This window comes from Erythrolamprus reginae, chromosome 8, assembly GCF_031021105.1.
Source record: "Erythrolamprus reginae isolate rEryReg1 chromosome 8, rEryReg1.hap1, whole genome shotgun sequence".
In the NCBI taxonomy this organism is placed as follows: Eukaryota; Metazoa; Chordata; class Lepidosauria; order Squamata; family Dipsadidae; genus Erythrolamprus; species Erythrolamprus reginae.
Window position 1 is genome coordinate 14805394 of NC_091957.1, and position 14449 is coordinate 14819842.

General features: G+C 47.7%; 1 protein-coding gene across 2 annotated transcripts in view; it reads left to right on the forward strand.

Moving 5' to 3' along the window:
• The first annotated feature begins 734 nt into the window (after positions 1-734).
• The window catches only part of RXRA (retinoid X receptor alpha), a 118848-nt gene continuing 105133 nt past the window's right edge, over positions 735-14449 (forward strand). For both annotated transcript variants that reach the window (XM_070758930.1, XM_070758931.1), the window contains exon 1: positions 735-852. In XM_070758930.1, coding sequence (XP_070615031.1) covers positions 825-852 — 28 coding nt within the window. In that variant the 5' untranslated portion in view covers positions 735-824. The remainder of the gene's footprint in view (positions 853-14449) is intronic.

Sequence of the window (14449 nt, forward strand, 5' to 3'; positions counted from 1 at the left end):
CAGGGCCCCGGCTGTCCGGCAAGCCGGATTCCCTCTGCGCTGGACCCGCCGTCGCCCCTAACCCTAGTCCAGCCGATGGCGGGCAGCCAGGGTCCGGGACCTCGTCGGCTGTCCCGCCGTTTCCCTTCGCCACGAAGCTCCCGTTCTCCGGCTGGCACCCGAAGAGCCGTGCGAGCCGGTCTGGGAAAGCAAGCGAAGAGGGCCGCCGAGAGCCCCCGCCCCGGGAACGGCCCAACGCACCGCCCCGTTGCCTGTTGGCCGTCGGGCTCCCCCCTCGCCGGGCCCCTTTGCGCTGCGGCGCCGGGCCGGGAGAGCGCGGGCGCGAGCGGCGGGCGCGCGCTCTGTCTGGCTCCTCGCTCGTTCTCGGGCCGCGAGCGGCGGGCGCGCGCCAGACACCAACACAAGTCCTGTACTTGAGTTACATTGTTGGGCGAGTTTTCCCAACTCCCTCCGCCGCGGCGTTGCGCACACCCCGCGGGACTGGCTCGGCTCCTATCGGCTCTGCCTCCGGCGGCGTTTCGAAAGGCGCTGCTGCCTGCCAGGAGGAGGAGGAGGAGGAGGCGAGGCGGGGTGCGAAGGCTCCGGAGCCGCCGCGGCGGGAGGGGGGGGGAGGAGAGCCCCGGCCCCCCATCCGCCAGCGCGACGCCGAGAGACGCGAGCGGGCCCTTCCTTCCAGCCGGCCGCCCCGGGATCCTCCTCCCTGCGCCTCTGGCTCGGCGGCCGGCTCTCTCGGCGGGCTCCGCAGCGGGGCCCTCCCGCCGCCTCGGCTCTTTCCCGCCGCCGATTGCCACGCCGCGCCGCTGGGCATGAGTTAAATCGCGGACATGGACACCAAACATTTCCTCCCGCTGGGTGAGTTGCTGCTGCTGCTGCTGGCTTCTTTCTCTCCGAGGAAAGGGGCTGGGGTGGGGGCTTGGATCAAGCGGGAGCCCCGCGCGCTGGGGAGACTCTGCTCGGGCCGGGGGGCGGCGGCGGGGGGAGCGGCCGCTTCTGCCAGTGCGCGGCCCGCAGCGTTTCTCTGCACTGCCCGAAGCTCCGGCCGGGCGCCAGGCCTCCTCGGCGCCGGGCGGGCTTCGTCCGAGGTGCCGGGAGTGGCGGCAAGTGGCGGGGGTTCCTAAGTTCACCGGCTGGCTGGCAAGGCGAGGCCGCGATCGGGAGGCCGAAGTGGCCCGAGGAGCCGGAATTTCTGGACGCCCCGTTCTCGGCTGGCGGGTGCGACCTTCCTGTCCCGCCCGGCCGAGGGTCCTCCCGGCGGCCCCTTGCCGCTTCTTCTTCCCGCCGCCTCCCCCCACCCGCATTAAACTTGCCGCGCTCCGGCCTCGCCTCCCCGCCCTTTGCCGGGGGCCTCGTGGAACTTCGTGGAGCCCCTTTTCTCGAAGCCGGCCGGACGTCCCGAGGCCCAGCGGGGTTCGGCGCCGCCCCCAAGCGCGTTCCTCGGGGCCTGAGCGGGCCTTTCTCGGAGGGGCGGCGGGGCGGCCCCTCAGAGAGAGGGGCGTTGGGGGAAGGAGCCTCGTAGGCACCCGCCGGGAAGGGGTCGCGCTCGGTAGCGATGCCAAGGGAGGCCTGGGCCCTAGAGCTCGGCGGTGGGGCTGGCCTGCGCCGCGATTTCCGCTCCTCCGCGAACTCTGCCCCCCAAACCCGGGCCAGGCAGGCCGGAGCCTCGGAAGGCCCTGAGGCTGCTGGAGGTTGTTGACAACTGGGAGCCTCAGCGGGCGTGTTGTTTCTGTTGTGGGTGTGAGGCAGAGGCGCTCTGGAGTGTGAGGGGGGAGGCGGCGGTTGGGGCTAAGCAAGGCATGTAAACAATTCCTGAGGTCGAAATCCCCTCAGCCGCTCCTGCTTTGTTGGCCCCTCTCCGCTTTTGACGGGTGGCCGTGCAGAGCGAAAGGCCGGTTTTATGGGGAAAACCCACCATTCTGGATCTGAAGCTCCACAGAGACCCGGTTGTGTTGTTGTCGTAGTTTGGTTAAAGGAGGATTCAGGCTGATCCCCTAAGCCGAAGAATTGGAGGAGGAAACTAACTGATCCTGGAAAGCAGGTGGGGCAGAGGTGCCCCACACCTGGGCTCCTAGGCAAGCCAATTTAGGGTGCTTTTGACAGCCATTGAGGTGCCTTGTGGCATTGGCAGCCTATGGTCCACAATGTCTGGGAGGCTGATGAGTCTCCACCCGCTCAGGGTCCCCAGGGCACAACTAGGATCTGGGGGACCAGAGACCATCACACAGGTTTGCATTTCCGATCCAAGAAGAGGAATTTGCCTGCTCGGTTGCAGAATTGCTCCGGTGCGGATGCCCGAGGCTGGGGCCCAAGGCTGCAGAATTGTCACTAGACGATATTTGATATCACCGTTGGGCAGAACATGTTAATTATATTTAGCTTTTATTAACATAATTATAATGAAGTGATTTTGACTTTTGTTCCACTGGGGTCACCCAGTGAGTCTCCCTGCTGACTATTGACTGATGGGCAGTGGTGTCATGAAAGGATCATGTACCTTGGAGCCACTGTTGTTGTTGGCATTGTGGGAAGCTCCTCACTGGCTGCCCCAAAGGATGCTGGGTAAGGAGCATCTGCCTATCTGGCTCTGCTGCTCACATGGGGGGGGGGATTTCGTAAATTACTCAAGACCCATCTATACCGCCAGGCATGGGGGAGTTGAGACACCTTTCCCCCAGGCTTTTTTATATTTATGTTTGGATATGTCTGTGTTGTTTGCTTTTTAAATTTGATAGGGTTTTTATGTGCTTTTTAATATTAGATTTGTTTTCGCTAGAATATTGTTTTATTGTTGTTGTGAGCCGGCCCGAGTCTTCGGAGAGGGGCGGCATACAAATCTAATAAATTGAATTGAATTGAATTGAATCTGCACCCTTTGCAAGCCAGACCAAGATTCTCCTCACTGAGGTCTCTGGGATTGTGCTGGAGGTATTTGGACTGGGCTGAAGGCTCCAGAGTGGGGGATGGTCTGCCTCCATTCCTTCCGTGCTGGACAGTTGACCATCCAGAGTCAGTGTTCCGGTTACACAATGAATTCCTGAAATGTTGATTTGTCTGTCGATTTTTCTTTTTTTTAAACAGGAATTGACGTGGGTTAAAACTTTTGTGGGCCTGTTTGTCTTGTACTCCAGCCAGCCGTGCTCCTTTCACAAGGAGAGTCCAGCCTCCCAGCCAAGTTAGCTTCCTTACACCCAGTGCCAGGGGGGCTCTGCTACCTTCTTCTGCCAAGGCAGAGTTGGCCATTGTTGTGGTGCAGGAATGATCCAGGTGTCATCACCTCATTAAGATATCTGGTCCAGTTCAATTGGCAGGAGTGATAATATGCTATTCAGCTTTTATCAAGAGTTAGACCAGAGGTCCCCAAACGAATTCAACTCCCAGAATTCTGCAACCAGCATAGCTGGGAGTTGAACTCCACAAGTCTTAAAGTTGTCAAGTTTGGGGACCTCGGAGTTAGACCTTTGGCTGAGTTCCATGATAGAGTCATGTGTGTGTGTGTGTGTGTGTGTGTATATGTGTGTCCAGCACCCTCCTGTAGGGAAAGCATTCAGTTGCTTGCGTTGGAGCTGGAGAGAAAGGACCAAAAGCATCTCCTGTGACTTGGGTTGACCTGGCTTCACACAACCAGTGCGCTATAGAAACATAGAAACATAGAAGACTGACGGCAGAAAAAGACCTCATGGTCCATCTGGTCTTATACTATCACAGTATACTATTTCCTGTATTTTATCTTACAATGGATCTATGTTTATCCCAGGCATGTTTAAATTCAGTTACTGTGGATTTACCAACCACGTCTGCTGGAAGTTTGTTCCAAGGATCTACTACTCTTTCAGTGAAATAATATTTTCTCACGTTGCTTTTGATTTTCCCCCCAACTAACTTCAGATTGTGTCCCCTTGTTCTTGTGTTCACTTTCCTATTAAAAACACTTCCCTCCTGAACCTTATTTAACCCTTTAACATATTTAAATGTTTCGATCATGTCCCCCCTTTTCCTTCTGTCCTCCAGACTATACAGATTGAGTTCATTAAGTCTTTCCTGATACGTTTTATGCTTAAGACCTTCCACCATTTTTGTAGCCCGTCTTTGGACCCGTTCAATTTTGTCAATATCTTTTTGTAGGTGAGGTCTCCAGAACTGAACACAGTATTCCAAATGTGGTCTCACCAGCGCTCTATATAAGGGGATCACAATCTCCCTCTTCCTGCTTGTTATACCTCTAGCTATGCAGCCAAGCATCCTACTTGCTTTTCCTACTGCCCGACCACACTGCTCACCCATTTTGAGACTGTCAGAAATCACTACTCCTAAATCCTTCTCTTCTGAGGTTTTTGCTAACATGTCTGCCTGGCTCCAAGCCCCGCTTCCAAGCTCCTCCCAGAAGGCCAGCGAGGGGGCGGGGGAGGGAAGCGGGTCCGTGGCCCCTTGGGGGATTAACAGGGGTTCTGCAGGCCGACTGCCAGCTACTCAGCCTCCAAAGCACGTCTTCCAGCTGTGGGGCGTGGTGAAGACATGGCAGGGGAGCCTCTGAGGAGCCGGGGTGGGGGTGTTGTCTGAAAATTTGACAAGTTCCCCTTCTATACCCTCATCTAAATCTTTTATGAAGATATCGAAGAACACTGGACCTAAGACAGAACCCCAAGGTACTCCACTGCTTGCTTCCCTCCATGCAAATGTGGACTATACATTGTGGTTGGTCAGCCAGTTGCAAATCCATTGGTTGGGGATGCTGTATATCCTAATTTTTTTGTCATACCAAGAAGTAGACTGTAGTCTACTTTGTCAAATGCCTTATTGACGTCCAAGCATACTATGTTTAATTTAGTCACATTGTCAAAGAACGAAATAAGATTGGTCTGGCATGATCTGTCTTTGACAAACCCATGTTGGTTTCTAATAATAGCTTTGTTTGTTTCCAGGTGTTCACAAATCCCTTGCTTGATTATCTTTTTCATTGATGTCAAGGCTAATTAATCTGTAGTTTCTTTGGTCCATCTTTTTCATTTTTTGGAAGATTGAAATAATCTTCCAGTCCTATGGTAGTTCCCTGGTGCTACAGGATATTTGAAAGATTTTATTTATTTATTTATTTATTCAATTTTTATGCTGCCCTTCTCCTTAGACTCAGAGCAGCTTACAACATGTTAGCAATAGCACTTTTGAACAGAGCCAGTATATTGCCCCCACAATCCGGGTCCTCATTTTACCCACCTCGGAAGGATGGAAGGCTGATATAAGATATAATTATAAAGATAAGATATAAAAGATATAATTCAGCAGTTCTGAGATCACATTTGTCAGCTCCTTCAGTACCTTGGGATATAATTCGACTGGTCCTGGTGATTGAACTCTTGTCTAGAACAGACGGTTATTGTCTTACCACTTTCTTGCCTGTTTTGATTTATATTCCTAATCTTGTCTGTTTCAATACTGATTTTCTTAGGTTTCTTAGGTTTTTCCTTTTGTGTAAAGCCACATGCAAAAAAAATAAGTTAAACAGTTCCATTTTCTCCCTGCTGCCCATCAGCTCCTTGCCATCTTAGTAGTCGACCCATTAGTAGATGGATTGTTTCCTTGACTTTTTTCTTGTTTTTTACATATTGAAAGAAACTTTTGTTATTGTTATTATTGTTCACATTTGTGGCAAGTCTTACCTCATTCTGAGCCTTAGCTTTCCTGACTTCATCTTTGTAGGTTTGGCCTATTTGTTGGTATTCTGCCTTACATAGCAAATTTTAATACTCACCGAGTTTATCAGAGAGTTCTTTATGTAGCCATGCTGGTTTCTTTACTTTTTCTGTGTGTTTTATAATCTCATTTTTCAGCGTTTCCCCAGTTTCTTGGGTTGTTTCTCCCTTTAAGATCTTTATCCATGGAATCCTTTCCAAGCATTTTCTAAGTTTGTTGAAATGAGTTCTCAAAAGTTTAAGGCACTAGTTTGACTTCATTCCATTGCATGTACCTGCCATTAATGTTGAATATTATATGGTCACTGTCCCCCAAAGTTCTCACAACTAGAAGAACCGGGGTGGCGCAGCAGGTAGAGTGCTGTACTGCAGGCCACTAAAACTGATTGTAGATCTGCAGGTCAGCGGTTCAAATCTCATCACCGGCTCAAAGTTGACTCAGCCTTCCATACCTTCCAAGGTGGGTAAAATGAGGACCCGGATTATGGGGACAATATGCTGGCTCTGTTAAAATATGCGATTGCTAACATGTTGGAAGCCGCCCTGAGTCTAAGGAAAAGGGTGGCATAAAAATCAAACAAACAAACAAACAAACAAACAAACAAACAAACAAACAAACTTAAACCTCCTGTATCATTTCCTCTCTGTTGGGTAAGAATGAAGTCCAGTATAGCTGACCTTGGAGCTCCCTCCCCTACCATGAACATGTAATACTCTGCACTATCGACAGAGATGCGCGACCTTTTGCTTGCGGGGTGAGCCCGAGGCGTGGAAGATGGCCATTTGGATGGGTTGTTGGTAGGAACTAACTTGTTTTAAAAACGTCAGGTATTACTATTTTGTATCGTGCCACCTGGTGTGCTGCGTGTTCAGATGGGCTCGATGCTGGTTTCTTCCTTTCCACCTTCCAACTACATATCCAAGTTGTGCTCGCAGCGATAGTAAGCGCTCAGGCGGTAATAATTTTGGGTTGGAAGGATGCGACAAAATGGACAATGCAAAATTGGTATAGGTAAATGGTGGACCACATTCAATTTGAGATTATGGATGAAAGGATGGATTTGATTCATGAAACTGACTTGCGACAACTGGTGGGGCGATGGGACAAGGTAAGACGATACATGGCGGGACCCAGGGGAAGAGCCTTCTCTGTGGCGACCCCGACCCTCTGGAACCAGCTCCCCCCAGAGATTAGAACTACCCCCACCCTCCTCGCCTTTCGTAAACTCCTTAAAACCCACCTTTGCCGTCAGGCATGGGGGAATTGAAACATCTCCCCCGGGCCTATACAGTTATGTATGGTATGCTTGTGTGTATGTTTGCTTTTAATAATGGGGCTTTTAGTGTTTCTTTTAAATTATTAGATTTGTTATATATTGCTTATTATTGCTGTGAGCCGCCCCGAGTCTACGGAGAGGGGCGACATACAAATCTAACAAATAAATAAATAAATGGCGAGTAGGATCCGAGACCAAGCCATAAGAAACAAGTTGGAATCCCTTTATAATATGTAAATAAATATTTCGCTCTTGTGTTAAAGTAGTCTATACAAGAAACACCCCCGACCGGTGGTTGGGTACGAATGTTTGTCTGGTGGTGGGCATAATTACTGAGCGCTTGTTAAATGTTGCGCGTGTGTTTTTTTATATTATAAAATCAATAAAAATATCTATTAAAAAAACCCAGATCCGAGTTGTGCTCTACCAACCGATGCCACCTTCTTCTGTTTGTTTGCTTTTTGGTGGATTGGGCTTGTCAAACTTCTTTGACAGACGTTTTCCAGCGCCAATGGTGATGGTCACATTTACAGACCACCTTCTCTGTTTTCAGGCTTTTCTGGGTGGCCATGAGGGGACTGACCATGTAAGGCTCTGTGGGGCCATTGTTGCCTGCCCTGTCCCTAGAACAATTAGGATCTTTTCAAGGGTTGCAGCTTGATGTGGCTTGGCAGTTAGTCCTTGGCCGAAGCAGTGGAATCCCCAGGGAAGGATATGAGGGCCATGGGGAGGTTATTCCCTCGAAGGCACCTGGGGTGGAGCTCCATCTGGGCCAGAGGACCCACCAGCCGTTGCGTTTCCCAGCCCCCCCAGCCCAGCTTGAAGAATGCTTATTGGGTCTGGAGGGTTGTGAGTCAGGAGGGAGGTTGTGGCCTTTTATCCATTGCGCCTTGCATTCTTTGGAAAGCTGGGCAGCGGCTCTCAGAACTCCAATCCCTGCACCCCATTCCTGTTTTTCTCAACTGGGAGGAGTGAAAGGTTATGGAGATAAGCCCACCCACCCAAGGCCCACCACAACATGAGCTCCTGGTCCTATTCCTAAGCCAAACTGAGCTTCCAGAGAGAAGGCTCTGCAAACAACACTTTGGCTCCAGCGGCTTTAGCTTCTGGTGTCCCCAGGAGCTGTCGCTTAAGGTCATAAACCCCAGGTTCCACTGCCGGCTACTGTCAGGCTTATCCATGAGGGCCAGAAGCATGCCTTCTCTTTCAAACAACAATTACAGCATGAAGTTCTCAGGAGCTGAATTTCCTGCTCTGCAGCTTTTCCAGGCCTCTGGATGACCTCCTCGGCTAAACCTCCTGGGAAGAGACGTCACCTTCCTAAAATGACAGGGCTGCTGGCCAATGAAGCCGTGCTGTGGCCAGGAAGAGGAGAAGGGGCGTTCCTTGGGCTCATCTTGCTCTGCTTAGAACCCGGAAATGCCTCTTTCTAGTCTGGGACAGCTGTGGGCCCTGTTGAGCGTAGAATGGGATCCCTTCTCTGCTTCTGGCTTTCCCCTGCTTTGAACCCTCTTGGCCAGGCTATCTGTAGCTGGACAGCTCTACTCATTAGCCCTTATCAACCCCCCTCCCTCATTGGGGGTGGAATGGCCTCTGGGCCCTGCGGAGACCTCATTAGAGAAGGCTTGGAGTGGGAGGGAGAATGGAGGCATCCTGGAGAAGCTACGCTCCCCCTCCCTTTGCTTCAAGAGGAGACCCTTTCTTCCTCTCCTTGTCCCAAGAACACACACAGAGAGAGAGAGAGAGAGAGAGAGAGAGAGAGGGAGAGGGAGAGAGAGGGAGAGAGGCAGGAACAGGAGGGATTTGCACTTCCAAACAGGCAGAGCACGCTGGATCATTGGCCCTGATTGAGGAAAGTGGATATGGAGCGGAGTGGACATCCTCCATCCGTTCAAAGACCTCAAGCCACCCCACAGCCCAGAAGACCCACCTATCCTGATTCTGCAGAAGAATGCCTGGTGCTAGGTTGGGGCCTCTGCGATTCTCCAACCGTGGGAACCTTCTGCTCTGGAAATCTCACACTATTTACCAGAGCATACAAAACCTTTGCCAGACCCATCCTAGAATAGAGCTCATCTGTTTGGAACCCATACTGCATCTCAGACGTTAGCACCTTCGAAAATGTCCAGAGATACTTCACCAGAAGAGCCCTGCATTCCTCCTCCTGTAACAGAATACCATATCAAACTAGACTTACAATCCTGGGCCTAAAAGCTTAGAACTAAGATGCCTTAAACATGATCTATATGCTGCAATGATTATATGCTGCAATGTCCTGCCTGTCAACGTCTACTTCAGCTTCAACCACAACAACACAAGAGCACATAACAGATTCAAGCTCAACATTAACCGCTCCAAACTTGACTGTAAAAAATACGAGTTTAGTAATAGAGTTGTTGAAGCGTGGAACTCATTACCGGACTCCGTAGTATCATCCCCTAACTCCCAACATTTTACCCTTAGACTGTCCACGGTTGACCTCTCCAGATTCCTAAGAGGTCAGTAAGGGGCATGCATAAGTGGACTAGAGTGCCTTTCGACCCCTGTCCTATTGTCTCTCCTATATCCCATATATCTTCTCTTCTATCCCCATATCTTTCTTCTATTCTCTCATTGATTATTTTATCCTATACTCCCTCTTCTATTCTTTCTCTAATTCTATTTCCTCGAAGGTGTCCTCTATTACCTTCATTGTGTATTATTGTGCATTGGACAAAATAAATAAATAAAATAAATAAACCTGGACCAATCTTAGCATGGGTGAACAAAGCACAACTCACGAGTCGTTCATTCAGGCACAGTTCACTCTGTTGGCTTCAGTGATGACCGCCAAACCTTTGTAGTTCTACTCACTCTGCCTCCTGGTCCCTCGTCTTCTTCACCTGTGGCTTCTCAGGAGCCTTTCACCAGATGCTGTCCTGAGGCAGGGCTGGCCGAACAGATCTAAGCGGGTGTTCACTGTGGGACTGTTCCCCTCCAGTTCTGAAAGGCAACAAGGAGAAAACTGTCCGAGAAACGGAGGAGGTTGCCTCCCTAATGCATTTGGCAACAACTCCAGGATATTTTCCTGAGCGGGGTTAAAACATGAAGATTAGATTAGATTAGATTTATTGGATTTATATGCCGCCCCTCTCCGCAGACTCGGGGCGGCTCACAACAATGGCAAAAACAGAACATAGTGACAAATCTAATATTTACCAATCTAATTACAGTTTTAGGTTAAAAAATTCATAAAAGCAACCCCAACACAGTGATACCTCATCTTACAAACGCCTCGTCATACAAACTTTTCGAGATACAAACCCGGGGTTTAAGATTTTTTTGCCTCTTCCTACAAACTATTTTCACCTTACAAACCCATCGCCGCCGCTGGGATGACCCACCTCTGGACTTCCATTGCCAGCGAAGCACCTGTTTTTGCGCTGCTGGGATTCCCCTGAGGCTCCTCTCCATGGGAAACCCCACCTCCGGACTTCCGTTGACAGCGAAGCACTTGTTTCTGCGATGCTGGGATTCCCCTGCTGGGATTCCCCTGCAGCATCGCAAAAACACAGAAGTCCAGAGGTGGGGTTTCCTATGGAGGGGAACCTCAGGGGAATCCCAGCAGCGCAAAAACGGGCGCTTTGGCTAGCTAAAGGGGTGAATTTTGGGCTTGCACGCATTAATCGCTTTTCCATTGATTCCTATGGGAAACATTGTTTCGTCTTACAAACTTTTCACCTTTCCCGGAACCAATTAAGTTTGTAAGACAAGGTATCACTGTATATATAAAAAACAAGCACACAATCAGTCATACACCAAAACAACATGGGCAAGGGGGAGATGTTTCAATTCCCCCATGCCTGACGGCAGAGGTGGGTTTTAAGGAGTTTACGGAAGGCAAGGAGGATGGGGGCAATCCTAATCTCTGGGGGGGAGCTGGTTCCAGAGGGTCGGGGCCGCCACAGAGAAGGCTCTTCCCCTGGGTCCCGCCAGACGACATTGTTTAGTCGACGGGACCCGGAGAAGGTCAACTCTGTGGGACCTAACCGGTCGCTGGGATTCGTGCGGCAGAAGGCGGTCCCGGAGATATTCTGGTCCAGATTCACCTCCAGATCCCATTGAACGCCCTGTAGTCTCTTCTTCCATAGGTGGCACCCAAGACAGTGCCATGTGGGGAATCCTTTGATAGGCTATGAATTCAAGGCCCCAACAGATTCCCCCCCCCCCTCTGTTGTGAAAGAAACGGAGGGCACGGCCATTGACTGCCCCATATACGTATGTAGGTCAATGAAGACTTCACAGTGTGGTGTGAATTTGTGTGTACGCGTGTGTGCCTGGAGGCCCTGGGTTAGCTCTCACTTCTATTTGCAGGGTTGGGGGTGGTTTTATTTATACAAATCTACATACAAATCTAATAAATAAATAATATTTATTTACTTACTTACTTACTTACTTACTTACTTACTTACTTACTTACTTACTTACTTACTTACTTATTAGATTTGTATGCCGCCCCTCTCCATAGACTCACAGCAATAATAAAACAATGTACAACAAATCTAATATTAAAAGTAACTAAAAACCCCTTATTTAAAAAACAAAACATACACACAAACATACCATGCATCAACTATATAGGCCTGGGTTTTAAGGAGTTTACAAAAGGCAAGGAGGGTGGGGGCAATCCTAATCTCTGGGGGGAGCTGGTTCCTGAGGGTCGGGGCCACCACAGAGAAGGCTCTTCCCCTGGGTCCCACCAGATGTCATTGTTTAGTCGACGGGACCCGGAGAAGGCCAACTCTGTGGGACCTAACTGGTCGCTGGGATTCGTGCGGCAGAAGGCAGTCCCGGAGATATTCTGGTCCGATGCCATGAAGGGCTTTATAGGTCATAACCAACACTTTGAATTGCGCTCAGGGGCTTCCAAGCTGGCCTCAGTCTAGGAGCTCGCTACACCTCTCCTGGGTTACCCAGGCCTGGCGGGGAGTCCCATATTCTCGGGCCCCAAACAGTTTTGTCTCAATTGAGCATGATGGCTGCAACAGGGGAGTAGTAGTGATGCCAGGTGGGGGCCATTTTAGAGACTTGTGTGGAGTTTTCCTTTCTTCAAGTGAAGTGAACATACTGCCATATGTGGTGGGCCTGTGGGGAGGCTAGACCTTTCTGGAGGAAAATATGGAAATGGGTAAAAGAAATTACGTTAGTTGGGGTAAAATTTGAACCAGAAATTTTTATACTGGGAATGATTGATAGCAACATTAAAAAAGAGCATAAATACCTTATTATATACTTGATTACTGCCACTAAAATATGCTATGCCCAAAATTGGAAAAAGGACCACACACCCACAAATATACATATTATAAATAAAATAATGGAATTGGCTGAAATGAATAGGTTAACTATGCGGATTAAAGACAGAGAAGATACAGTCTTCTATAAAATTTGGGACAAATGGTATAATTGGCTACAAAAAATGAGAAGAACTAAGAACAACTAGCTTTTGCCCACATCGCAAAAAGGAATTTTACCAAAATTGAAATTAAAACCTCTTTTCCTTAACTTAGTCATGCCATAATATTTATAGACTAGAATTGTTTTGTCAGCCCTTTTTCATTTGGTATTATTGTTTCTATATATTCAAAGTTTTTTTTAATGATATGTTTTTATTATAACTTTAAAACGGAAAGAGATATTAAAATTTTTCTGTTCGTTTTTACGAAATATAGTTAATTTAGGAAAGCGTGAAAAATATAGATATGGTAATCCGCAAGTTAAGTATTACATTGTGAATTTACAAAATATAATAAGGAAAGAAGGAGAGAGCAAAATATCTCTCCAATTGTTGCTTTATTTTACTTTTGTTATTCTAAATTTCTTCTTCCTTTTCATTTTTTGTATTTTCTTTTTCTTTCCCCCCCCAAATGTGTTCACATCTGTTTGATTTTAGTTCTGTATTGTGCATTAAAAATTTAAAAAAAGAAGAGGGGTTCCTGTTAGTTCATGGTAGGGCTGGGGAGAGCCAGTCATCTAGTTCAGTGATTTTCAACCTTTTTTGAGCCATGGCACATTTTTTTACATTTACAAAACCCTTGGGCACACTGAGGGGGGGGGGGGAGGCTAAAAAAAGTTTGGACAATTTTTTTTCTCTCTCTTCCTCCCTTTCGCTCTATTTCTCTCTCCCTCCCTCTTTCTCTCCCTTCTTTTTTCTCTCTCTCCATCCCTCTTTCTTTCTCTCTTCCTTCCTTCCTCTCTTTTTTGCTCTCTTTTTCCCTCCCTCCCTCCCTCTATGTCTTTCTCCCACCTTCCCTCCCTCTCTTTCTCTCTCTCTCTTACTTTCTCTCTCTCTCTCTTGCTTTCTTTCTCTCTCTTGCTTTCTCTCTTTCTTTCTTTCTCTCTCGTTCTCTTTCTCTCTCTCTCTTTCTTTCTTTCTTTCTCTCTCTCTTTCTTTCTCCCTCTCTATTGCTTTCTTTCTCTCTCTCTTGTTTTCTTTTTCTCTCTCTCTTTCTTTCTCTCTCTCTCTTTCTCTCTCTCTCGCTTTCTTTCTCTCTCTTGTTTTCTTTCTCTCTTTCTTTCTCTCTCTCTCTCTTGTTTTCTTTCTCTCTCTGAGCTTCGCGGCACACCTGACCATGTCTCACGGCACACTAGTGTGCCACGGCACACTGGTTGAAAAACACTGATCTAGTTGGCTTTGAGGCCAAGGGAGAATTAGAGCTTGGAGTCGCTCCACCAAACTGACTTCTTTAAACACTTCTTGATGTCCAACTGTAATCTCAACCATCATCTCTGTCCTTGTGATAGAGACCCATCATTTCTTTTCTTTAAAAAAAAATATTATTAAAGTTTTTATTTACAAATATACAATAAATACATAAAAGACGTATAATGACAATTGACAATTGAAACCTAGCACATTACATAGGCAATAGTCGTGTGTTTGAACGATAGGCCAAAATATAAAAACAAAACAATCAGTGAACATATAAACTTACAAAGGAAAGAAAGAAAAAAGGAAAGAGAGAAACAAAGGAGAAGATAAAGAAAAAGAAAGTAAGAAAAGAGTGGGCGGGTGTGCGGTGGAGCTGTGTTAAGAATATGAACTAGTTTTAATTTCAGCAGCTCATTACCTTACATCGAAATTGGTAGTATGAACAGGTAAAAGCAAACGTTGAATAAATCACGGTATGGAGATTTTGAAAATAAAAGGTACATTCCATTTTTAAATATCTAATATCTCTTACAACTATTGGAAAAAAAGGGAAAAGTTTTATACCAGATTTGTATCTGTTCAAATATATACAATTCATTTCATTTGTTAAGCGAATTGTTCTCTTTTTTTTAACCATCAGTAGAAGGGATCCCAGCAATTATTAAATGAAGACTCGGTTTCGTTTCTAACTGCCATAGTTAACTTGGTCATCTCTGCACAGTATTTAATTTTCCTTATTACAAGAGACCCATCATTTCTTGTCCTTTCTTTGGAAGAACTATGAATAATTCTGCCCC